The 25,470-nt window shown below is 34.2% G+C and overlaps 1 protein-coding gene across 2 annotated transcripts in view; it reads left to right on the plus strand.

Annotated features, from left to right (window-relative positions):
• dock1 (dedicator of cytokinesis 1) overlaps positions 1-25,470 on the plus strand; it is a 302,275-nt gene that overhangs the window by 178,849 nt on the left and 97,956 nt on the right. For both annotated transcript variants that reach the window (XM_051123710.1, XM_051123711.1), the window contains exons 28-29: positions 15,300-15,401; positions 16,347-16,441. In XM_051123710.1, coding sequence (XP_050979667.1) covers positions 15,300-15,401; positions 16,347-16,441 — 197 coding nt within the window. The remainder of the gene's footprint in view (positions 1-15,299; positions 15,402-16,346; positions 16,442-25,470) is intronic.

The following is a 25,470-nucleotide window of genomic DNA, read 5'->3' on the forward strand; positions in this document are numbered from 1 at the left end:
ACATTATTTCAGTTATTTCAGATAGACTTAAAGCCCGTCGCCACAAAAGAAAAGGTTTTATCAGTCTACCGGGAAACAAAGTTGCTTCAGAGGACGAGCTAGCATTTGAGAAAGTTTATGAAATAGATTCGAAGCTAGAGTTTTGTTTGAGACATTTAAGCAAGCTCTCCTTGAGAACATCTGCTCACCCTCACGTATTTCTCAACCTGCATGACGACTTCTCCTTGAACACAAAAGATGATGTTTTAAAGAACCTTAGGGTCAAAACAACTTTCGACCCCATTGAGACTGGAGAAAGTATTTAAAATGACTTGAGGGTGAATAATGATGACATTTTGACAGTGTTTTTTCTTTATTCTCTGTTTGTCTTTTTTTTTTTTCTCAGTCTGGCATCATATGGGCCGCTAAGCGGCAAGTGTTTTCTGCTGACGAGGCACACATTGATTTCATTGTCCTAGCCGCTAGTAAGGCCACACCACCGCATGGCCTCCTCCAGGGTGACATCTGTCTCCTTCGTGTGGATTTTGTTGCATCAGCATGTAGAGTCATTATTTTTTTGGGGTTTGTGGTTCTTTTGCTCTGTTATACGTACACACACAGATATAGAGAGAGCCTTTGTGTAAACCGCAGTATTCGTCAGCCCTTATTCCACAGGTTTTGTCCAACCATCATGACTGAAATCAAACGTGTGAACCGCAGCTAAATTCAGTTCCCTGAGCAAATGGCTTTGAACTTCCATCTCCGGAGGCACACTCCAGAAACACTCACGGATTCATGCTCTCAACACTCGTACCTGTCAACACCGCTGTAGCGGCTCCATATTATCTGTGCTGATTTTGAGACTCTCACTTTTCTGTATGTGCAGAATTCAGTCACCTGTCATTTAAGTCCTCCAACCTGCAACGCCGCCTTGTTTATTGGTTTATTAAACCGTTTTCAGCATGTTATACTCTCCACTTAATACTTTTGACCCTGTTTAAATTAATTCTGCTGGTTTTTCCTTCAAAATCAGCATAGAAAACACAAGTCAGCAGATTCCATCTGGGTGTGGTGATGTAGTGGTTGAAGCTCAGAGTTTTCAGTTTCCTGGAGAACCTAAAAATTTTAGGGAACTTCAAGTGGTTTACAGACCTGGAAAAGTCAGGAAAGCTCTAAAAGATTTAATTAGCTAGATATTATTCTTGTCCTAATGAAAACTTGCTTTGGAATTCAGTGATTCGTGATTAATCATCTGGTCTTTCCCATTAGTTGGTTGAAGTGGTTCACTGATTGGTTCAAATGATTTGGTAATGCATTAATGAATTTTTAAAATCCTTATTTAGTAATAACAAAGAACTGGAAAGATCATGGAAAGGTCAAGGAAATTAACTGATTAAAAAGTGAGGGAACCTTGTAGAGCTTTGCTTGGAAGGATGGCTTATTCAGGCTTTTTAGTGTTAAAATATAAGTTATTTATTTTATATATTTTATATTTTATTTGTGTGTGTGCTAAACTTAAACATTTTTTTAATCTCATTGCCAAGGCAACATTTCTAGCTTTCATTTAGTTGAACTTGAAAATTGAAATATAAAAAAAAATTATATAGACAAAAAAACGATTAAAAATAGGAAAAATGCACAACAAATTACTAAAAATTAGGCCTGTCAGTCGGTTCATTTTTTATCTAATTACATTTAGTTAAACTTGAAAATTGAAATGAAAATAAATAAATTATATAGAAAAACACTAATTAAAAATAGCAAATAAATAGTAGGGCTTACAGTCAATTACATTTAATCTAATTACATTTAGTTTATATTGAAAATTTAAATAAAAATAAATAAATTATGTAGACAAAAAAAATAAAATTCAGAAAAAAAAATTTCTAATAAAAATAGCAAAAATGCACAACTAATTACAAAAAATTAGGGCTGTACCTTGATTAAATTTTTTTAATCTAATTACATTTAGTTTAACTTAAAAATTGAAATATTAAAAAAATGATAGACAAAAAAAAAACCTAATAAAAATAGCAAAAATGCACAACAAATTACTAAAAATTAGGGCTGTCAGTCGGTTAATTTTTAATCTAATTACATTTAGTTGAACTTGAAAATTGAAATTAAAAATTATATAGAAAAAAAACCTAATAAAAATAGCAAAAATGCACAACAAATTACTAAAAACTAGAGCTGTCAGTCGATTAAAATGTTTAACTACATTTAGTTTAACTTGAAATTTGAAAAAAATTAATTATGTAGACAAAGAAAACTAATAAAAATAGCAAAAATGCGCAACAAATTACTAAAAATTAGGGCTGTCAGTCGATTACAATTTGTAATCTAATTGCATTTAGTTTAACTTGAAAATTGAATAAAAATAAGTAAATGATGTAGACAAAAAAACCTAATAAAAATAGCAAAAATGCAATTAGAACTGTCAGTCAAATGTTTAATTACAGTTAGTTTAACTTGAAAATTGAAAAAAATTAGTTATGTAAACAAAACTAATAAAATTAGACAAGATGAGCGTTTGAAATTAAAAAGTATTTAAATAGTATTTTTTTAAAATTAAAATAACCAATCGTTTTTCTAGATAAGACCCTTCTTACATGGCTGGGATAATTTACAACTGCAATTAGGCTCGTTTGAAGCCGCATTTAAACTGCATTTTGGAAGTTCACACTCGGGGCACCATATCAGTCCATTATATGGAGAAAAATGCTGAACTTTCTTTACGACTGACGAAAGAAAGACATGAACATCTTTGTTTTGAAAGTGGACTTCTCCTTTAACCCCTGTGATTTATTGTTTATAGTAAGTGTGTTCTGCAAGTCGCTTTGGGCAAAAGCATGTGTTAATGAAATTAGTTTTACAGATCAATCAATAGTGAGCTAACACTGTACTGAGTGTATTTTGTTTTTGACATACTAATGACCATCAGCAGGTCCATTTGAAGACTGCAGAATCGGGATACGTGAGAATCTCTCTCCGCTCGTCTGTCGTTCACAAACTGCATCCCTGCTGGTTTAATTAGGATGTTAAAACACGAGCTGCTGAGATCTGTTCTCATGCCAGACATCATTCCTCTCTCTGTCTGTCTGTGTTAGGAGTGAGTGTGTCCGCACGTCTTTCATTCAGCCTTATGTCTGTAGACTACTAAAATAGCACTTTGAATATGACTTTATTCATTTGATCTTATTTTCCTTTATTTTAAACAAGAGTACATACGAACAAAGCCATCCACAGGTTCTCTAATAAAAGTGCTAACTTTCTCTGAGCTATAGCTGTAATCAAGCTGAAATGCTGCCAGTAAGTAAACACATTACACTCCATTATAGCTGACAGTGTGTTGAACAGCTTTATGTGTGTGTGGTTATAAACTTAATTAAGCCTGAACACCATCTCACACACATGCAGATGTCTGAAGGACTCTGGACCAGTTCTGGCTGAACCTGATGAACTCGCATGCAGTTACTCGGGGACACAAATGAGTTAGTCTGAAGTTTCTGTTGATACGTATCTTAAGATTATTAAAAGTTTTGTTAGGCTGATACAGGCAGAAGATGCTGCTGTATAAACACCAGACGTCCATTATAAATTCAATAGCTCTTATTCTACATTAGCATTTTATTTTTTCCCTCAAGTCCAATTATAGTAATAGTAATGGTTTCTTGCACCAAAACAGGCATCATTTAGACGTTCATGACCATGTTTCCATCCTTTTTCAATTTATTATATTTATCCAATGAGAATTTGATTTTTAGTAGCAAAACATTCATCTCCAACAGTGCAAATGCATAAATGTGACAGTCATATGTTAATATGACATCAGTACCATTATGACTTCTGAGTCATTTCTGCAGCTCCTTAAAGGGATAGTTTATCACCCTCAGGCCATCCAAGATTTAGATGATTTTTTTTTTTCTTTAGTAGAACAGTACGGAAAGTCGACAGCTACTAGCACTTTAAGAGTAAAAGAAAACATATCAGGCAACACAACATTAGTACTCATGGCTCCTGGCAATATATTGAGGTCTTATGAAGCGAAACAATCAGTTTGTGCAAGAAACTGAATTTTATTTACACTGTTATTACATGTAATCCAGAGCCTCAGGCAGATGTGAAAATCCAATTATTTTCCAGAAACTGATTGTTTCTGACAGTTTGTTTCAATTAACATGCAGGGTTTCCATCCAAAGTTGCGAATTTAACTTGTGCGCAAAAATTGGAATATCGCGTAAAACATTTGTGAATAAGCACCGTTTCCATCCAACAAGTCAAAGAGAACAAAATCGTCTTCCTGATAAACTGACGCTATATTTTACTAAGAAAAGTAGGAGAAGCCACTGAATATAATAATTTTCATATATAATAAATAACTTGCGCCTCAGAGCGAGCGGACGAAACACAATAAATATGATAATTTCTTTCGGAGGTGGATGCCTGCTGTTTGGGAACGCAGTCGTGTTACAGACGTTATACAGAAATACTTTGACGACAGACTTCGCTCAGGCATTTCAAAATGACCATAACAGATGCTGTGGAACAAGATTGGTCCACTGGTTAGGTGGGTTTTGCTGTCCCATTGCACAAAGTCACATGACTTTTTTGATGCGTGTGGAGGAATTTATTCTGTAAATGTGTTTCCATCTCCCATTGTTCACATTAAAGAAGTTCACTTCCATAACAAAAATTTACAGATAATTTACTCACCCCGTTGCCATCCAAGATGTTTGTGTCAAGATGTTGAAATAATTGTTTCTTGAGGGAAAAAAAAAAAAAATCAGGAATTTTCTCCATGTAATGGACTTCAATGGTACCCCCCAAGTTTAAACTTCCAAATGCAGTTTAAATACAGCTTCAAATGGCTCTTAGAAAGAAAGGTCTTATCTAAAAACTTTCAATCATTTTTGAACAAAAATGACAGTTTATATACTATATTGTCTGAGTGAACTCTGTTTTATTCTGGTCCAATAAGGTCAATGCGCTTAGGGTATGTCAAAACTCCCATCTCATTTTCTTCCCCAACATCAAAATCTTCCTGCATCGCTGCAGAAGTACCGACCCAGTGTTTACAAAGTGAACATGCAAAGAGAAGGTAAAACAGCTATGTAGGTTGATGAAAATGAGACGGGAGGGGTTTTTTTTGGACATACCCTAACTGTATAAAATGTCAGATTGTTTTGACCCTTCTTCCTCGGCTGGGATCGTTTAGAGCCCTTTGAAGCTGCATTTAAACTACATTTTGGAACTTCAAATTTGTGGGCACCATTAAAGTCCACTATCAAGTCAAGTCACCTTTATTTATATACCGCCTTTAACAATACAGAATTGTGACAAGGCGGCTGTACAGTATTAAATAGGAAACAGTACATCAACAATGCCAAAGGCAACATTAAACACTCACATTATAGGTAAAGGTAGTTAATCAAAAACAATAAAGTAAAATGCAATATTGTGTTAAGAGAAAGTGTCCCCAACTAAGCAAGCCAGAGGCGACAGCGGCAAGGAACCAAAACTCCATCGGTGACAAATGGAGAAAAAAACCTTGGGAGAAACCAGGCTCAGTCGGGGGGGCCAGTTCTACTCTGGCCAAAGTTCCCGTGGTCTTGTGCCGACAGCCGTCTAGGTGATGTGGTCTTTAATGTGGATCCGTCTCTGGGGCTCATCTAGTTGATGTGGACTCCGCTGACATTCAGGGCTGTAGAGGTCGTCTCTAGGTGCTGATCCACCGTCTGGGCTGGGTTCGGACTGGATCCGGGGGACTGCAGTGACCATCTGATCTGGATACGGACTGGATCTGGTGGTTAATGTGACCTCGGAATAAGAGAGAAACAGACTAATATTAGCGTAGATGCCATTCTTCTGACGATGCACCGAGTACATCGGGTGTTATGGGAAGTGTTCCCGGTTCCGGTTAACCTAATTAGTGCAGCCTAACAATCCTTTAACGGATTTGAATTATAAGAATGTGGATTTGTTATGTGTAAGCAAGGTTAAAGAGATGGGTCTTTAATCTAGATTTAAACTGACAGAGTGTGTCTGCGTCCCGAACATTGTAGGGTAGATTGTTCCAGAGTTTGGGCGCTAAATAAGAAAAAGATCTGCCGCCCGCGGTTGATTTTGATATTCTCGGTATTATCAAATTGCCAGAGTTTTGAGAACGCAGCGGACGTGAGGGACTATAATGCGATAAGAGCTCACTCAGGTACTGGGGAGCTAAACCATTCAGGGCTTTATAAGTAATTAGCAAGATTTTAAAATCTATACGATGTTTAATAGGGAGCCAGTGCAGTGTAGACAGAACCGGGCTAATATGATCATACTTTTTGGTTCTAGTAAGAACTCTAGCTGCTGCATTTTGGACCAGCTGGAGTTTGTTTATTAAGCGAGCAGAACAACCACCCAATAAAGCATTATAATAATCTAACCGTGAGGTCATAAACGCATGAATTAATGTTTCAGCATTTGACATTGATAGCATAGGTCGTAGTTTAGATATATTTTTGAGATGGAAAAATGCAGTTTTGCAAACACTAGAGATGTGGTTTTCAAAGGAAAGATTACCATCAAATAGCACACCTAGGTTCCTAACTGATGACGAAGAATTGACAGAGCAGCCATCAAGTATTAGACAGTGTTTTAGGTTATTACACGCTGAGGTATTACACACTATATGGATTATGTTCCTCAAAAAAACATAATTTCTTATCGACTAAAAAAAGAAAGACATGAACATCTTGGATGACAAGGGGATGAGTTATTTATCTGTAAATTATTGTTCTGGAAGTGAACTCCTTTTAACCCTTTTTCGCACAAGTCAAAAACCACCTCAAGCGAGTGTAAAAACTTTTTTTGCGAATTAAGGGATTTTTATTCGAAATGTGGCATTTCCATCACTCGTTTCTGATGTGATGCATCAAAACGCGTATAAAATCAAGGTGACGGAAACAGCTACCGGCTTATCGGTCTCAGTCCAATATTTGGGTTAATTTCGGGTTGCAGTGATTTGTCAGACATCAGAAATCTGTGCTGCGTGAGCTGCGAACTGATTCGGATCTGGTGAACCGGTTCATTCAGTTCACTAAAAAAAGAACCGTTTTAAAGGAACGATTCATTTGCCTCAGGCTCTGACTCACATGTAATAATGATGTAAATAATGTCCAGTTTCTTGCACAGACTGACCGTTTCCCTTCACAAGACCTCAATATATCATCAATATATTACAGGTATTCATTTTCTGTTGCCCGATATGTTTTTTTCCTTTAAGTTTGCTGTTGTTCGCTGCATTTCTCCTGTGAGAGATTTTTCCTGCTGCGCGTCTCACAGATGCTGCTGCCTCTCCAGATGTTTCCAGGCTCCTGCTGGTGTCTCTTCGGGAGCGGCGTGTCTTCCGTTAAGCGGACTGGGATTCTGTCTTAGCAGCTCCATTTGTAACTGACAGAGCCATTAATTAATTAGTGTGATTTAGCTGTAAATGAACACGCTCCAGCGCTGTAATAAAACGGACTCGACCTGAAGCAAAAATACTAAACTATTAGATGTGTTCGGCCAGGCGCACATTCTCGTCTTTTCTCTTCTTCTATTTCCTTGCTTTTGCATCTCAAAAACAGTATTACCCAGATTGCATACTGTTTTTGCATTTGCATTGCATTGCATTTGAAGTGTGCATGCAGTATAAATGCTTTTGTTGCTGATGCTGCATTCCATTCAAAGTCCAGTTTGGGATTTTCCTACTTGACATTCGACTTCTGTCCGTAAAAGCCGCAACATTAATTGACATGCACCGTTTGCTGTGCAGGTGTTCGATTGACAGTGAAGTGCTTCAGCCAAATTGTGGCTGTAAATGATGCTTACAATGCCACTTTTTGCTGTGCAGGTGCGTGATGATCACCAGCGGAGGACATTTATGTGTTTTTGCAGCTGGTTCTGCAAATGTTTGCTGTTTACTATCATGCAATGAAATATTGTAATTGTGTTCAAGTGAGTGTTTGATAATTTTGTGACTGTTTCAATTTTAAGTTCTGAAGTGTCAAGGAACACAAGATTGAAAGTGGAGTGCTATTCAACAAGGACACATTAAATTAATCAGAAGTGACAGCAGAGACTAGGGGTGTGCGATATATGTCGTCTGCGATAATATCGTAATTGTTGTTTTAACAATGTTCAGTTTGACATTATCAAGTATTTTGCATAAACCATTCAAAACACCTACAAAGTGCAGTGCACGCATTAGGAGAAGTCTAGACTATTGTGCATATCCATTAACGGTGCATTATTTCACTGCATGATTCAGAATGATCACAAATTCAAGACATGGGGACAGAAAATTTCTAGATTTATTTCACTTTATGTAGTTCATCAATATCACACCAGTGCCGTTTTCTTCAAAAATTACCATGCTTACAAATGTGATATTTTGTACAACAGGGACTTGCGTTTTAGACAGAATATTGCCTGTTTTTGCTCTATTTCACCCACAAAAATCATTGCAAACCCAGCCCCAGCACTGTTTTGCATCTCTGAGCAACATGGTGTTTCGTTCCTGAATAATTCAACCGTTTAAATAATTCAGTTCAATCGCAATAACTCACTGATTAGCTGTGACTTGCTGCCACCTACTGGCGGTTTTAATTCCACATTTAAAGTATTTTTTTATTATTTTAATCATTTTAAATATCAGTATTTAACATTTTATGTTTAAAATATCAAAACATTATTTATGCATTTGTAACTGCAGGTTAAATTCATTACCTGTGTGTAAATACATCTAAATGCTACTTAAGATGCAGCTTCTGTATTTCCTTTGCATTGCAAAGATGAATTTTGTTGATACTGATTTCATTTGCTTGGTAACAGCACAAATATAAGAATTTGTCGCAAAAGATAATGCACACTTTTAGAAAAAATGGCTTTTTAAGTTAAAATGCCCATAAAAGGTAAAAATAAATTAACTTATTGGAAAAGATTCACTTCTATCAGTGCGAAAAAATAAAATAAATAAATAATAATAATAATAATAATAATAATAATAATAATAAGGAGTCAGCGGTCTATGATAGTCCTTAAGATATTAGCACAACACACTCAGCAAAATATTGTCTAATTATCGTTATTGATAAAATCCCAGAAAATATCGAGATACTATTTTTTTTGTCAATATCGCACACCCCTAGTAGAGACATTTAAAATATTACAAAAGATCTCTATTTCAGATAAATGCTGCTTTTAAAAGTTTCTGTTCTTCAGAGAATCCTGAAAACAAAAAATGCACCACCGTTTTCACAAAAATATGAACGATGTTTTTAACATCGATGATAATCAGAAATGTTTCTTGAGCAGCAAATTTCTATGGCTTTATGTGACACTGAAGACTGGAGTAACGATGCTGAAAATTCAAGCTTGATCACAGGAATAAATTGCTTTTTAAAATGTATTCAAACTGAAAACTGTTATTTTAAATTGTAACAATATTTCAATTTTTATTGATTTTATTTTATTTTTTATCAAAACAATTCAGCCTTATTGAGCATAGGAGACTTCTTTCAAAAACGTTAAACCATGTCAAACCTTTTCAGTCGCTAGTGGACTATGTACTATTAGTGTGCAATAGTAGTATGCAAATTTGCATGGCAATTTAAGTTGTTGGCCACTCCCATAAAGTGTTGGTACGGTTTCCAGACTTTCAGTCTTGTCTGGACATGTTACGTTTGCTTGACTGTTTGCTGGTGTTGCACAGACTCAAGCCACCGTTCTACGGAACAGACTGACCTTGAGGAATCTCTGGAGCTGAAGTCTGGGAAACTCTTGAGCAAGATCTCATTCTTTTTCCCTGACTTTTATTTGATCGACCTCCTTAAGAAAACAGTTTCCATGGCAACGGGCTGAGGAGCACAACACAGATGAAGGGAGAGATGAACCTTAGAGGATGCAGCCTTTGTCTCTGTCTGCCGAGATGAGAGTGAATCGGCTGCAGGATTCCCGTCCGCTCATAGAGAGAGAGAGAGAAAGAGAGGCCTGTCATCTGAACTCAAACTAGCACATGATCTAAATGAAATGCCTTTTCCATCATATAACCATTCATTCATGATGTTCGTGTCACAGTCTAAAAGCTGCACTTCTGCAGACGTTGTTTCATCAGTCCATTCATCTATTGTTTTTTTCTTTCTGTCCATCATCCATCCACCTTTTTCTTCCAATCCTTCCATTTTTTGTTTTCTTTGATTCTTTTTAGGAATCATCCATGTTTTTTTTTTTCCTTTCTTTCCTCCCTTCCATCCATCCATTCATTTTTTTTTGTACCATCCATCCATTTTTCTTCTTACTTTTTTCTTATCCATCCATCCATTCATCCATCTGTCCATTGTTTACTTTCCATTCATTCATTTGTTTTTCTTTCTATTCATCCATTTGTTTTCCTTTTTTATCCATCCATTGTTTACTTCCATCCATCCATCTATTTTTACTTTTATTCTCCATTTTTTTTAGTTTCCTTCATCCATTTAGTTTTTCTTTCCATCCGTCCATTCGTTGTTTTTCCATCCATCATTTTTTTTCTTTCTTTCCATCCATCTGTTTTTCTTTCTTCCATCTATCCATCATCCATTATTTCACCCATCCATCCATCCATCCATTTGTTTTTTATCCATCCCTCCATCTATTTAATTACTTACCTTCCATCCGTCCATTTATTGTTTTTTCATCCATCCGTCCATCCATTTTTTTCCATCCATCATCCATCCATCCATCCATCCATTTATTGTTTTTCTTTCCATCCATCCATTTGTTTTTTCATCCATCCATCTTTTTGTTTTTCTTTTTTATCCATCCATTTTTGTTTTGTTTTCCTTTCTTTCTTTCATCCATCCATCCATTTTTACTTTCATTCTCCATTTATTTTCCTTCAATCAATTCATTTTTTCTTCCATCCAACCATCGTCCATTATTTCACCCATCCATCCATCCATCCATCCATCCATTTTTTATATACATTCCTCCATCCATTTGTTTTTATCCATCCCGCCATAATCCATTTGTTTAATTACTTCCCTTTTATCCATCCATTTTTTTCTATCCATCCATCCATGCATCCATTCATCCATCCATCCATCTATCTGTCCATTGTTTAATTTCCCATCCTTCCATCCTCCCATCCTCCCATCCATCCATCCATCATCCATCCATCCATTTATTGTTTTTCTTTCCATCCATTCATTTGTTTTTTCATCCATCCATCTTTTTGTTTTTCTTTTTTATCCATCCATTTGTTTTGTTTTCCTTTCTTTCTTTCATCCATCCATCCAATTTTACTTTCATTCTCCATTTATTTTCCTTCAATCAATTTATTTTTTCTTCCATCCAACCATCGTCCATTTTCACCCATCCATCCATCCATTTTTTATATACGTCCCTCCATCCATTTGTTTTTATCCATCCCGCCATAATCCATTTGTTTAATTACTTCCCTTTTATCCATCCATTTTTTTTCTATCCATCCATCCATGCATCCATTCATCCATCCATCCATCTATCCATCCATTGTTTAAATTTCCTTCCTTCCATCCTCCCATCCATCCATCCATCCATCATTTGTTTTTCTTTCCATCCATTTGTTTTTTTATCCATCTATCCATCCTTCCATTGTTTACTTTCCATCCATCTGTCCATTTATTGTTTTTTTTCCATCCATTTGTTTTTTCATCCATCTATCCATCCATTGTTTACTTTCCATCCATCCTTTTATTGTTTTAATTTCCATCCGTCTGTCCGTCCGTCTGTCCCTCCATTGTTTACTTTCCATCCATCCATCCATCCATCCATCCATCCATCCATCCATCCATCCTTCTATTTTTACTTTCATTCTCCGTTTATTTTCATTTTCATTTTTCTTCCATTCATTTATTGTTCTTCTTTGCTTCCTTCAATTTTTTTTTTTTTTTTTTTTAACCTTTCATCAATCTTTTGTCTATCTGTCTGTCTATCCATTTTTCTTTTCCGATTGTGCCGTTGGACGGGTTGTACTGTATGTAGTGTAGAGGTTTTGTTTAAAGACTTCTTCGGCTCATCTGGTCACTTTGACACATTTCTGAAGTGCAGATCGTGTGTCCGTGTGATCAGGTGATTGAAGGACTCCACTGCAGATCAACTCAATCAAGTGTAATTCCTCCTTGAGTAATACACAGCAGGAATCTGTTATCTTTTAGTAAAAAAAAGCAGGATTCTTCATCACGAGTAATGGCACGCTTACACATACTGAAGGAGCGAGTGAATGAGAGAGCTATTATTCCTCACTTCAGATCTCACAGCAGGACACGATATCTGTGCGTCACTCATTTCAGACGTGAACGGCTGCTGGTTTGGACTCATTTGAAGCCAGCATTTATTGGCACTTTCATTCAGTTTTGGCTGCGTGTAGAAGAAACATTTCTGGCTCTGAATTACTGAGGCTTTTTCTGCCAGCGTTTCCATTCATGAATCTCATCTGTCCATCACCCAAATCACTCGTGTAATCCTCAATTACTCTTTAAATATTAATATAATAAGAACTGACCTATCGTTTGTCCTTCATGTCATTTTATCTTCTCTGTTTTTAAGTATCAGTGTAAGCTGTCAGCACTTTTTTGCTGTAAAAGAAAAGTCTGAGTCTTTCTTCAACACCTTAACCATCGTTTTTGATAATGAAGCTAATAGTTAGGTGAGTAAATTATACATTGGTCTAAAGCGGAGTTATCTTGACCTCACGGCATTCGTGTTGTGTTGTGTGATGCTGGTGTTGTCTGTCATTATGAGTCCTGTTCAAACACAAAAGCTCAGATAGGATGTTCAGTAAACATAAATATTAGCCATCGAACCGCATTAGCAGAACCGCGAGGCGTTAATCTCTGACTCCAGGCTAACTGTGTTTACTGTGTCTTTACACAGCCAGGAAAATAACCTTTATGCAGCACCTCTGAAATACCGTAACGTCAGCTGCCAAACGTGTTGATAAGCATGAATATTTCACGGAAGACCCCAGCTTTACCTCTTCAGTCTTAGTCTCTTCGTTGATTCCTTCAAAAGGTGAGACGGAGAGAGAGAAAGAGGGGAGTTTGTCATGAACATGCGCTGTGTGTTTCTGCTGAGTTATGTAGGCCAGACCTAATTACCGCTGCAGGAAAGACTTGCAAATGAAAATCAAACCCAACGCGAGGAAACGCGGAATAGCCCCGGTCACACTTTCAGAGTGCAAAGGCTTCGCGTGCGGCTGGTTGCTGTTCGCAGTGTTTGCTCATGTGGAATCTGCTGGAAATTTTCTTCCTGCTTTCAGATGGCTGCAAATTAGCGAGGATGAATGAAGTGGCTTTTAAACTAATACGACTCCTACACGTTGTCGTCCTTAATTATTATTTTTTTCCTCCCTCAAGTCCACTCATAATGTTAGTCAAGGTTTCTTCCATCAAAAGCTTAATTTTCAATTTGCCACCCTTGTTCTGACCCTTTTAATTGAACTGTTTTTGGAAAGGCAGTTTTTAAAAGACAAGATAGAGCGAGAAACTGGATAATGCATAATGAAATTTAAGATGTTTTGCTGTAATAGTAATAAAAATTATTATTTTTAAACATTCTGCGTACTTTAAATTGTACTTCATAAATCTTCTTTAAAATTTGTTTTATATATGTCTTTTTAATTAATTTTTTTTATTTGCTATATGCTATTAAGAAATTGCTGATAAATGTGCTTAACTTATGAATGTTGTATGTATATATGCATATATGTATATGTATATATATGTATATGTATATATATATATATATAGATAGATATAGATATATAGATATATAAATATATATATATAGATATATATATATATATATATATATATATATATATATATATATATATATATATATATATATATATAGATATATATAGATATATATAGATATATATAGATAGATAGATAGATAGACAGATATATAGAGATAGAGAGAGATAGATAGATAGATAGATAGATAGATAGATAGATAGATAGATAGATAGATAGATCATAATTGTTGATTATTCCCTTGAAATTGTAATTGCGATTATTAATTAGGATTATCACAATTTACATTGAATGATGTTTTGAATGGCTTTATACGATTGTTTGAAGCAACTGCGTGCCACATTTTTATATATAGTTTCTTCTTTAAATATAAAAAATAAAAATGTAAAAATTAAAACAATGAGAAAAGATAACCTGTAGGAAAAATACACACTCTCTCTCTCATACACACGTCTTAAGCAGAATAATGTAAGTGGAATTTTTTTTTTTTTTTTAATTGTGCATTTGACCGATTACATAGCTGTGGCATCTGTAATTGTAATTACAATTAGAAATTTGATTAATAAAAGCCCATGGCTTTTAAAAAATATATTCAAATAGAAAATAGTTATTTATATTTATTTATATATTCACAATATTATTGTTTTAAATGTCATTTAAATATTTTATTTGAGTATAAGACACTTATTTAAAAACATGTTTCCGAACTTTTGACAATAACTGCAAGCTTTAAATATTGTTTTTGCGTTTGATATGAATGACACATAAATGCATTTTTAAAATGTTGCTTTAAAGTGACAAAATATGTGCACCTATTTTACCTAGAAGGTCAAACATGTCTTCAGCAATAATTATTATATGATTTGAAGAAACTTGAAGCCTTTGCTAATTGTCAGGTTTTATAGTATAAGAGGTTTTGTCCTATAAGTTATTAACCTTCTCTCCTACTTGCATATCTTTAATGTTACATAAATGACATTTGAATAGTTTCCTCAGCAGGTAATGTGACATTTTCTAATACGCTGCACAGATTTGATTCACACTGCTTGTTTGAGGTGTTTTACTGCCTTTTTGTTGTGTTTTGAATCTTAAATAAGTTTTTCCCCTCCGTTTCATTTCTTAGCAATTGGTTTCTGGTTAATTGCATGTTATATTGGTCCCAATTCCCGTATGTGGGAAAGTGGAAGTATCATTAGATTCCTTCAGTGTGTCTCTGACTGCCGTAATCAGATTGGAGAAATATTGATGTCAAACACTCACTGTTCAGCACGTTACTTTCTGTCAGAAGTGCTGTAAATGAGAAATTCTTTTTGGAATTGCTGCACGTCTTCATTTTGTTCTGTCTCTCATTGAAGTTCCTCATAGAGTGACCGTAATGTGCTGTATGTGTGTGCGGTTGATTTGAAGGGTTTATGGCCCTTTAACAGCAGGTCTTTGCTCTTGTCAGAGTTTGATTGACAGGTGCTCCAGGTGTTCTGCTGTCACTGATCAGTTATCCGTTTCTTTTTGCAGGGCAGTTTTGTGGCGTGTATGACCGGTACTCTGCGGCAGATGGACGACTATCACTACACCCATCTCATCAGCACCTTTGGGAAGATGCGCACAGACGTGGTGGTGAGTTTCCCTTCAACGCCAAGAAAAACTTCATGAAATACTCTTTACACCCACTGATTTTATATACACAAGCAAATATAACATGTAACATAAAAATAAAGTTTATGCTTTAATGTTTCAAATATTGTGAAAATATGGGTGAATTTAATGTTCTATCATCATTCAGTGTAACACATTTATGACAAAAATGAAAAGACGTGCTTATTCTGACCTGCACTTATCAAAATATATTAATGATAAAGTGATCATATTAAATTTTAATTATATTTAAAATGATTAAAAGCTTCTTGCTGACAAATAGGTAAAATGTAGTGGATAGTGGCAAAGATTAAAGATTTAAAATGTCAATTAATTAGCATTTTAGTGCTGCATTGTGAATCCGTCAACCTTTTTTAATGTCATTTAATTATTCCTTTTGTAAATATGCCTGACATGATTATTTGGTATATAATTTATTGTTACACCAATTTATATTTTAGTGTCTTCTGTAAATCATGGTAAAATGTGTGATAGTTTTTTTTTTTTTTTTTTTTTTTTTTTCTCAGAAGAAAAACATTTAAAGCTAAATGAACAATAAATATTTTTTTTTTTTATAAAAAATATTGTTTAAAAACACATAATACATATTAGTTTATTAAATAATATTAAGTATTATTAAATAATAATAAATTTATCTTTGACCCATGCATATGCATTTAATATGTTTAATGTTTTTAGATAAATGTATTTAATAGTTTAGATAAATATTTAATTAAATTTCATTTTATTTTATATATAAATCATAAACATAAAATCAATTAAAACTGCATTAATACATTTAAATGTTTTAGTTATGTATCCATACCTACATAGTTCTAATTAAAAAAAAAAAAAAAAATGAGTAGATGTCATTTTGCATTTAGTCGTCATGTCCGATTCATCCCAAACATTGTGACTCTTCTTTAGGATTTCCTCATGGAGACGTTTATCATGTTCAAGGATCTCATTGGGAAGAACGTCTATCCTGCTGACTGGGTCATAATGAACATGATGCAAAATAAGTAAGTAGACATGCTAACTGGTGTTCCCTATAATGCTGCTCTTCTTTAGCAAAACCTGTTTCTGCTGGTCAGACCTCAAGTACTGATGCAACAGAAGTCCTGTTGCTCAATGCTAAGTTGTTTGGTTAGGACGACTTGGTGTCAGCACTGTTTTCTGGAAGTAAAATGAGTTGCCGGGGAGGTTTGATGTTGACTTATAATGAACTAGTTGAAATGCTGTTCATTCATTTAGCAAGTTTTTGTCCTCACTTAGTTGAGTCAGGCTTCTGTGCAGATTTTCTATTTTTCATTTTGCGCTGGAGCAACATGAGAAATGTGCAGTCGTGTTGAGGGAGCATCGCTTACATTAACTCTCTCTCTTCAACACATGCTGCTGTTGCTTGGAAACAGCAGTCAGAATTGGCCAAGAATGTTTGCGAATATTTTTTCCCCATCAGTGCAACATCAGTTAGTGTGTGTGTTGGGCATGTAGTGTTTCCATGTGCACCTGCGTGTATTCGCTCTGTTCTCGCTCTATCAGAAGTGTGGCGGCTGCTGAAATGAAAGCCATGAATTATGAATCTTGGTGTGTGTGTGTGTGTGTGTGTGTGTGTGTGTGCGCATGCCTCTCTTGTTGTGTTTTGTTTTATTCATGCCTCTCTTCTCAACTCCTCTGCCAAACCGCGTCCAGCGTGACTGTGAAGATGAAGGTTTAGCGAGCTTTCACAGCCAGCAGGAAGTCAGACCTGAGTTTCCTGTCGCAGACTTGGAGAGTTTTCTGAGAGTTCCTGATCTGAACCAACCGTTATCTTGTTTCACAGTGTTATTGTCATTTTTTATGTTGAGGCAGGAACAGTGTAACTGAATTAGTAATCTGATTTATGTAATCTAATTCCAAAAATTAAGTACTTGTAACTGGATTACATGTGATCTGAATTATGCAATCAGATTCCAAAAGTAAAGTACTTGTAATCTGATTACAAGTAATCTGATTACAAATATTAAGTACTTGTAACTGGACTACATGTAATCTGGATTAAGTAATCCGATTCCAAAAGTTAAGTACTTGTAATTGAATTACATGTAAACTGGATTTAAAAATTCAGTACTGTACTTGTAACTGCATTACAGGTAATCTGGATTACACAATCAGATTCTAAAAATTAAGTGAAATCAGATTCCAAAAATTAAGTGATTACATTTAATCTGGATTACATAATCAGATAAAAAAAAAAATAAGTACTTTTAATTGGATTACATGCAATATGGATTACATAATTACATTTAAAAAATTAAGATTAGATTCCAAAAATTAGATTAGATTCCAAAAATTAAGTACTTGTACATGTAATCTGGATTACGTAATTACATGTAATCTGAATTATGTAATCAGATTCCAAAAATTAAGAACTTTTAGTTTGATTACTTTTAATCTTGATTATGTCATCAGATTTTAAAAAATTAGGTACTTGTAACTAAATTATAAGTAATATGGGTTTTGTAATCAGATTTCAAAAATTGTGTACTTGTAGTTAGATTACATGTAGAGTAATCTGGATTATGGAATCAGGTTAAAAATTAAGTACTTGTAACTGGATTACTTGTAATCTGAATTAAATAATCTGATTTAAAAAATATATACTTGTAATTGGATTACATGTAATCTGGATTACATAATCAGATTCCAAAAATTAAGTACTTGTAATTGGATTACATTTTTAAATCAGACTACAGTTACCTTTTTTATTGATTACATGATTACATATTATTCACACAAGTCTTTATCTTTGTCTTTCAAACACGTTAAAATGCCAAATTGTCTGCCAATCCTCTTTCACATACACTAATATATTTAATTGAAGTTTGCATATTCATTGTTCTTTGTAACGGACTACAATTTGTAAGTAATCTACCCAGCACTGGGCAGGCATGAGTTCGTTCTGTTGTTATTTTTGGTGCATAACTCCCATAAATGATACCTGAAACCATGTGTCCTGTTGAGGACAGCAGTGCGCCAAATATCACCACCCATATCACCCTTGTGCACGTGTGAGGAGCACTCACAGAAAGTGTGGTAATCTGTTGTTGGAGATAAAATAGGCCGCAGCTCTTCAGATTAGCGAATGTGATGAGAAGTTCTGATGTTATGAGAAATAAGATCTCATAAATTCTAAGTTATTTTCCTGGCTGTCTGTACCGGGATTGTAGACGTGGCAGGATGTAATGTTTGGATTTCTCCAAGTGACTAACACATTCCTGGTGTATTCCTCTGCTGGGTTTGTGTTGGATTTGTGTGTCAGAGTTTGATTGGCGCAGAGGTCGGGGGTCAGGCTTTCATATTGGAATTCATAGAGTCTCGCAGCAGCCACCTGCGTGCCGGAGCGCTGATGGAAGACCCTGCACCTGCAGGTGTGGGAAAGTGGAGTCAACAGGTGCCTGAGACCGCAGAAAAACAATGTACAGCCACCCTCTCTGTAACGCACTTAGTGGGCGTCACTGATGGAGGCGGATAAGCGTTTGTTTGATGTGCCCTACTGCTCACTGACTCCATTTTCACACCGACAGCAATGTGACGCAGCAACTCGATATACAGGTGAAAATCAGGTCATTTAATTTTATTTTATTTTATTTAATCATTAATTGAAATTAACACATTTTTTAACATTTAGATTATTAATTATATCATACTTTGAGCAGCATTTTTATGAAATATTATATTTGTTTTTCATCAAATAATAAAATTGTTACATTTAAAATTTAGATTAAATTCAGTTTGAATTGAAATTTAATTTTTAGTTTGATTTATTTCTGTATTTGAAAACATTTATATAATTGTTTGCGTCATACCCGAAGCTGTATTTGCCTTCTTCTATAATTGTTTGCATCATACAAAGCCTAAATTGGCTCACAGCAATTTTAAATTTACTTTTTAATTTAATTTAATTTAGAATTTAGATTGGATTTAAATTCGTCATTTAAAAAAAAATGATTAAAATAAATTAGATTACATTACATTAGATAAAATATGGTTTTTATTTAAATTAATTACAGTTAGCTAATATTTATGTGTTAGCAAAGCCGTAAATTGTTTCCTTTCCATACCGAGAGCAATGTGACGCAGTGACTAATTATATGAAATTAAATTACTTTTAAATAATTTTTAATTAATTAATATTTTAAAATGTAGAATATTACGATTAATCATACCCTAAGCGGTATTTGTCTACAAAGCCTTAAATTTGTGCTATAAATATTTATTCTGGGTGTTTGGATGTTAAATGGCTTGTACAAAAAATACTGTGAAGATGAATGGAAAATATAGCACTTTGTCAAGCAGTGAATGTTCACACTCGATATTAATGGGTGTTTTTGTGTGGGTGAATCTGTTTTGTTGTAGCATCTTGTCGTGGTGTAAATATATGCTCTTAATGAACAGGCCCGTACTGTGAACTGCTGGGAATCAGTCGAACGCGCCTGAAATAGTGTTTCTATTTCTTCCAGAATGTGATTAACACCTTCAGTCACATTCATCACAGAATGCAGGTGATGTGGAATGAAGACACCTGCGCTCAGATAATGGACAGTCCTAGATTAGATTTCACATGATGCTGATGTGTTTGTTTATCCAGGTGAATTAACACTTATGTTAATGAAGTAGCTGTGTGTGTGTTGGAGAAAAGGCCCATTATTACAGGTGCTATACTGACAACCGTGTGAAAGCCACGTAATTATAGCGTTAAACTGTGGATTTCAGTTTTACAGCGTAAATATGGATGCAGTTTTCTAGCATTCATGTACATGTAGTTTATAATCAGTTTTCAATACATCAGTTCTTTTATGCATAGTAGTTTTTCCGGCTTGCATAAAATCTGAATATGGTGCCGTCTTCACACATCACAAGCGCTCTCGTTTCCCGTCTGGATTAACTTTGCCGACTCTGAATTCGTTTTAAAATCAGCTGACGTTTGAGCTGCCATCTTTGATCTGTTTCTCAAGAAAGTGTCCCAAATTAGTCAGAAATGTGATCCTGCAACATATTTTTATCCCAAAACCTGTCATCTCTTCAACACGTCTCTCGTTAGGAACTTTACCTGCTAATAGTGTTGTTTTAGCACCCAGTTAATTATAGTAATTTTGCAAAGCAGGTAATGCCACAGTCACACCCATAAATTCACATGATATTCTTAAAAATGTTTAGAGTCAGATTTGTTTTTGAAAATCCTAATTCTCAGCATGCGTTTATTTGATCAAAAATACAGTAATATTATTTTTATATATCCATTTTTATATATAAAATAATAAATAATAAAAAAATGTTATCATGTTTTATTGTGTTAGTTAGGTGTATTTTTTAGGTATTCAAATATACAGTAAAAAAAAAAATTTGAAAATTGAAAATTGTTAAAAATGGAGTTATCTGTTTTTGCAAATGAATTCTTCGTATATGCAAAAACACACACATGTATAAATAAAAAATAAGTTTTCAGCAGCCAAATGAATGTCTCCCTGCAGAATAAAAAGAAAAAAAGTCATTTTATTTGTTTATTTTAAAAAATATGTATTTTATTGTAATGTTATGCTTTTGCTTTTATTTTATTCTGTTATATGATGAATAATAGTAATAATAATAATAATAATATAAAATAATAAAATCATTTTAATTATAATGTGAAGTAATAAAATAATTTATTATTATTTAATGTATTTTATGTGAATTTATTTATTTATTTAGTTTGAATTTGGACTGAATTGAATTTTGTAGTTTGAAGTGTTTTGAATGAGATGTTCCTTGAAATGCCCCCATTGTAAAATCAATAAACAAAGTTGATTATTGTCAGATTAGAAACTCCTGAAGGGTTTTATGCCATAGAACTGTAGTTTTATTGCAATGTTCATTGTGTCTTGGATAGTCATTAGTATTATTTATATGCTGTGCTAGTATACTTTTTAATATTTATGTGCTGTTTATCATTTTATTTAATTTTCATTCTAGTTAAAATGTTGGTAGTTTTATGTTTTTGTCTTATTTTTTTTATTTTATTGTAATTGTATTTATTTTATTTTTTATAAATATTTAAAATAATTATAATATAAAATAATAGTTTAATTATAGTGTTAAATAACAAAATAATTATGCATTATTTCATGTATTTTATGTGAATTTATTTCTTTATTTAGTTTGAATTTGGACTACATTATGTGTGTAAGACACTGAGTTTTGCGTAGTAAAGTATGCTAAAGTTGTGTGTTTTTTTTTTTTTTTTTTTTTTTTTTTTTTTTTGTTAATTCACCTTTTATGTTTTCCCCCGTGGTGAGAGAAAGAAACATTGTAACTCAGGATAGTTTTGTGTTTCAAAAAACTCGCTAGATTAAATCTCATCCTCTGGAGAGCTGGAGGTGCTTTCGTTGTAAACTGCAGTTTTTATGAGCGTGGTTTCGGCGTAAAAGTTTGCAATGCATTATTAAGAGCACGTCTCTGCCCCGCATAAAGTCTCATAAAGTTTGTGATTTTTACCTCCAGAGATTGGCTTTTGTGATGTCAGCATTTCATCTGCTTATAAAACGCTTCGGCTGCTTCCTCCTCGCGCTGCCGGAGGACATCGTGTCTTTCTGATAGTAGCTGATTCTCGCTCTTGTTTCCTCAGTCTCTCTGTGTAGTTTGGTGAGCGTGACCTTTCTCGGGCTGAGAGCTGCTCTCCATTCAGCCAGTGTGACTCAATTTGCACATGATGACATTTGTTGTTCGCTCGCCGCTTGCTGTTGTTGCAGGCCTCTTGTGATTCAGAATGAACTTTATAAAAAAAAATAAGCGTAAAAGAAACAAACAAAGAGGGGAAAAAGGTTCCTCAAGATGCTCCGTTCTCTGTGATTGAGGGTTGACCTGTTTGAATAAATCACGTGGTTTGAAGTGTTTTGCATGAGATGTTCCTTGAAATGCCCCCATTGTAAAATCAAAAAACAGATCTGATTATTGTCGGATTAGAATCTCCTAAAGGGAACTGTAGTTTCATTGCAACAGATTGCAGTGTCTTGGGTAGTCATGAACTCTTGTGTTATTCAGGGTTGCTTTAGTAACATTTATACACTGTACTAATAAAGTTCAGGTAACACTTTAGAATAGGGTGCACTTATTCACTATTAACAACAACTTTTCTCTCAAAAAAATTCTAATTTGCTGGTTAATAATAGTTAAAAACATAGTTAAGTTTAGGCATTGGGTAGGATTAGGGCTGTAGAATAAGGCATTAATATGTGCTTAATTAGTACTAATAAATGGCTAATATTGTAGTAATATGGATGCTAATAAGCAACTAGTTAAGAAACTGTAAAATAAAGTGTTACCGAAGTTTTTAATATTTTTAATATCTTATAAATATTAGTATATTATTATTATTTTTTTTAACGATTTTTTTTGGTCAGTATTTTCCTTGTTATTTTATTTTATTTTATTTTGGTCAGCATTTTCCCACTTTTATTTTATTTAATTGTTTAATTATTTTTTATTTTATTTTATTTTATTTTATTTTATTTTATTTTAGTCAGCATTTTCCCTGTTTTTTTTATTTCATTTTATTTCATTTCATTTCATTTCAATTTATTTCTTTTTTTTTTTTTTCATTTTGGTCAGTGTTTTCCCTGTTTTTTATTTTTTAATTTTATTATTTTATTTTATTTTGGCCAGCATTTTCCCTGTTTTTTTTTTTTTTTTTTTTTTTTTTGTTTTGTTTTGTTTTGTTTTGTTTTGGTTTGGTTTGGGTTTTTTTTATTATTATTTTACTATTTATTTTTTTTTTATTATTATTATTTATTTATTTATTTATTTTTTATTTCATTTTGGTCAGCGTTTTCCTTGTTTTTTTTATTATTATTTTTTTATTTTTTTATTTTATTATTTTATTTTATTTTGTTTTATTTTGGTCAGTGTTTCCCTGTTTTTTTATTTTATTTTATTTTATTTTATTTGCATTCTGATCATTGCTGCTGCCGTTTTATTGTATCATTTATTTATTTATTACTTTTTTTTTTTTAAGACCAAGTCTAGACGAACTCTGAATCACAAAAGAAATAGGAGAGTCTTAAGGGATCCTTTACGCTCTTTTTCTTTTGGGCTTTTCAAGTTCATTCCTGCTGAAAGCATCTCCCATGTGAAAAGCATTGCCAAGATTTTTTCGTTTTTGTATTACATTTGTTTTATTTCTGTTCTTTTAATAGGAATATATTTTAGAAAAGTTTTATTTCTATTAGTTGCCAGTGAGAAGCGTGAAGAGTTAGGCTGAAATGAGAATCGTTTATTGATGAGGCGAAAACAGAAGAGGAGTGTTTCTCTGACCCTGTGACCCTGATCATCAGTTTCTCCCAGTCTCATTAATGTTTACAGGCACATCACTAAAACTGGCCTTGCCAGCATGACATCAATGTCATTGTTTTGCTCTCTCTCTGTCCCTGAATGAGCATTGAAGGCCCTGCACAACTATAGAAGAGACAAATATAGAATTATTTCATTTTTCACTCCTAGCAGCTCATTTTTTTAATGCAGGTAGCATCGTGAGTTGCTCTGTGAGCTGAATGTTTTGAGCTTTGAGAGGCATGGTTTCATACAAAAAAATACATCAGAATCAGACAGACATGCAAAGCTGATGCATTACTGAATGCAATGATGCATGAAATCAATCCTGTGTAGCTAGAAGCATCTTCATTCACATACACACATAGAATATGTTTCGGGCCTTAGAGTTTCCGGCGCTCTCTCACATGCTTGAGTAAGTGTTGCTTGTATTTTGTAGTGCCGTTTATCTTCTGTGAGGTCGGGTGCTGGAGTTATTCACTTGTAGTGATTGAAAGGCTCTGAGGTGTAATGGCTCAGATGCCAATCTTATTATGAGCCGGAGAGCTCTGGCAGCGCGAAGAGGTTCTCCATCAGCCGGGCCAAACACCTCCAAACCGGCTCACACCTTTGACATCTCCAGCTGTGGATCATATTAACCCTACAGGCCTCTCGGATTCTCTCCAGGCTCACTTATTTGGTGTTCATGAGTATCAAAACATCTGCGGTATCAAAAAGCGTCTCTACTCTCAGTGAGTCGTGTTTTGTTTTCAAAGCCCTGATGGTTATCAGCCGTAATCTCAGTGTTCCTCCTCTGTGTGATTGTTAATCTTTCCCTGAAACACCTCCATCAGCTCTCTGGCTTTGAGCCTTATTATTCTGAAATAAACTTCTCACAATAGGAATCAGTATTGCATTTGGTGAGTAGATAAAATTTAGTTATGCCCCTATTGATCAGCACGCCTGTTGTGTTTGTTTCTGTGCTTATGTCTTTGTTTGGCCAAGCAAAACTGTCCCTGGGTGTTTTGAGTGCGTTTGCTTGATGTTTTCGAGTGTTTTTAGAGTGTGGCTAGGGTGTGGAGTATTTTAGAATGTTGTTAGTGTTTTTAGTGTGTTATAGGGTTGTTAGGCTGTTTGGAGTATTTTAGAATGTTGTGAGTGTTTTTGGAATATTTTAGAATGTGTCCTGAGCATTTAGAGAGTTGCTAGGGTGTTTGAAGTATTTTAGAATGTTGCTAGGGTGTTTTTAGAGTGTTTCTAGGGTGTTGTGAGGGTGTTTGGAGTGTTTTAGAATCTTGGTGTTTGGAGGATTTTTAGAGTGTTGCTAGGGTGTTTGAAAGTTTTTAAGTGTTAGGGCGTTTGGAGTATTTTGTAATGGTACTAGGGTGTTTTGAGTGTTTTTAGAGTGTTGCTAGGGTGTTTTTGGTGTTTGTGGAGTGTTCCTGTGGTGTTTGGAGTGTTTTAGAATGTTGCAGTGGTGTTTTGAATGTTTTTAAGAGTGTTGCTAGGGTGTTTGGAGTATTTTAGAATGTTGCTATGCTAGGGTGTTTGGAGTGTTTTTAGAGTGTTGCTGGGGTGTTTTGAGCATTTTAGAATGTTTTTATGGTGTTTTTAAAGTGTTGCTAGGGTGTTTGGAGCATTTTAAAGTGTCACTAGTATGTTTGGAGTATTTTAGATTGTTGCTAGGGTGTTTGTTTTTTTTTTTTAATGTTTCTAGGGTGTTTGA

The sequence above is a fragment of the Labeo rohita genome, chromosome 12, assembly GCF_022985175.1.
Source record: "Labeo rohita strain BAU-BD-2019 chromosome 12, IGBB_LRoh.1.0, whole genome shotgun sequence".
Lineage (NCBI taxonomy): Eukaryota > Metazoa > Chordata > Actinopteri > Cypriniformes > Cyprinidae > Labeo > Labeo rohita.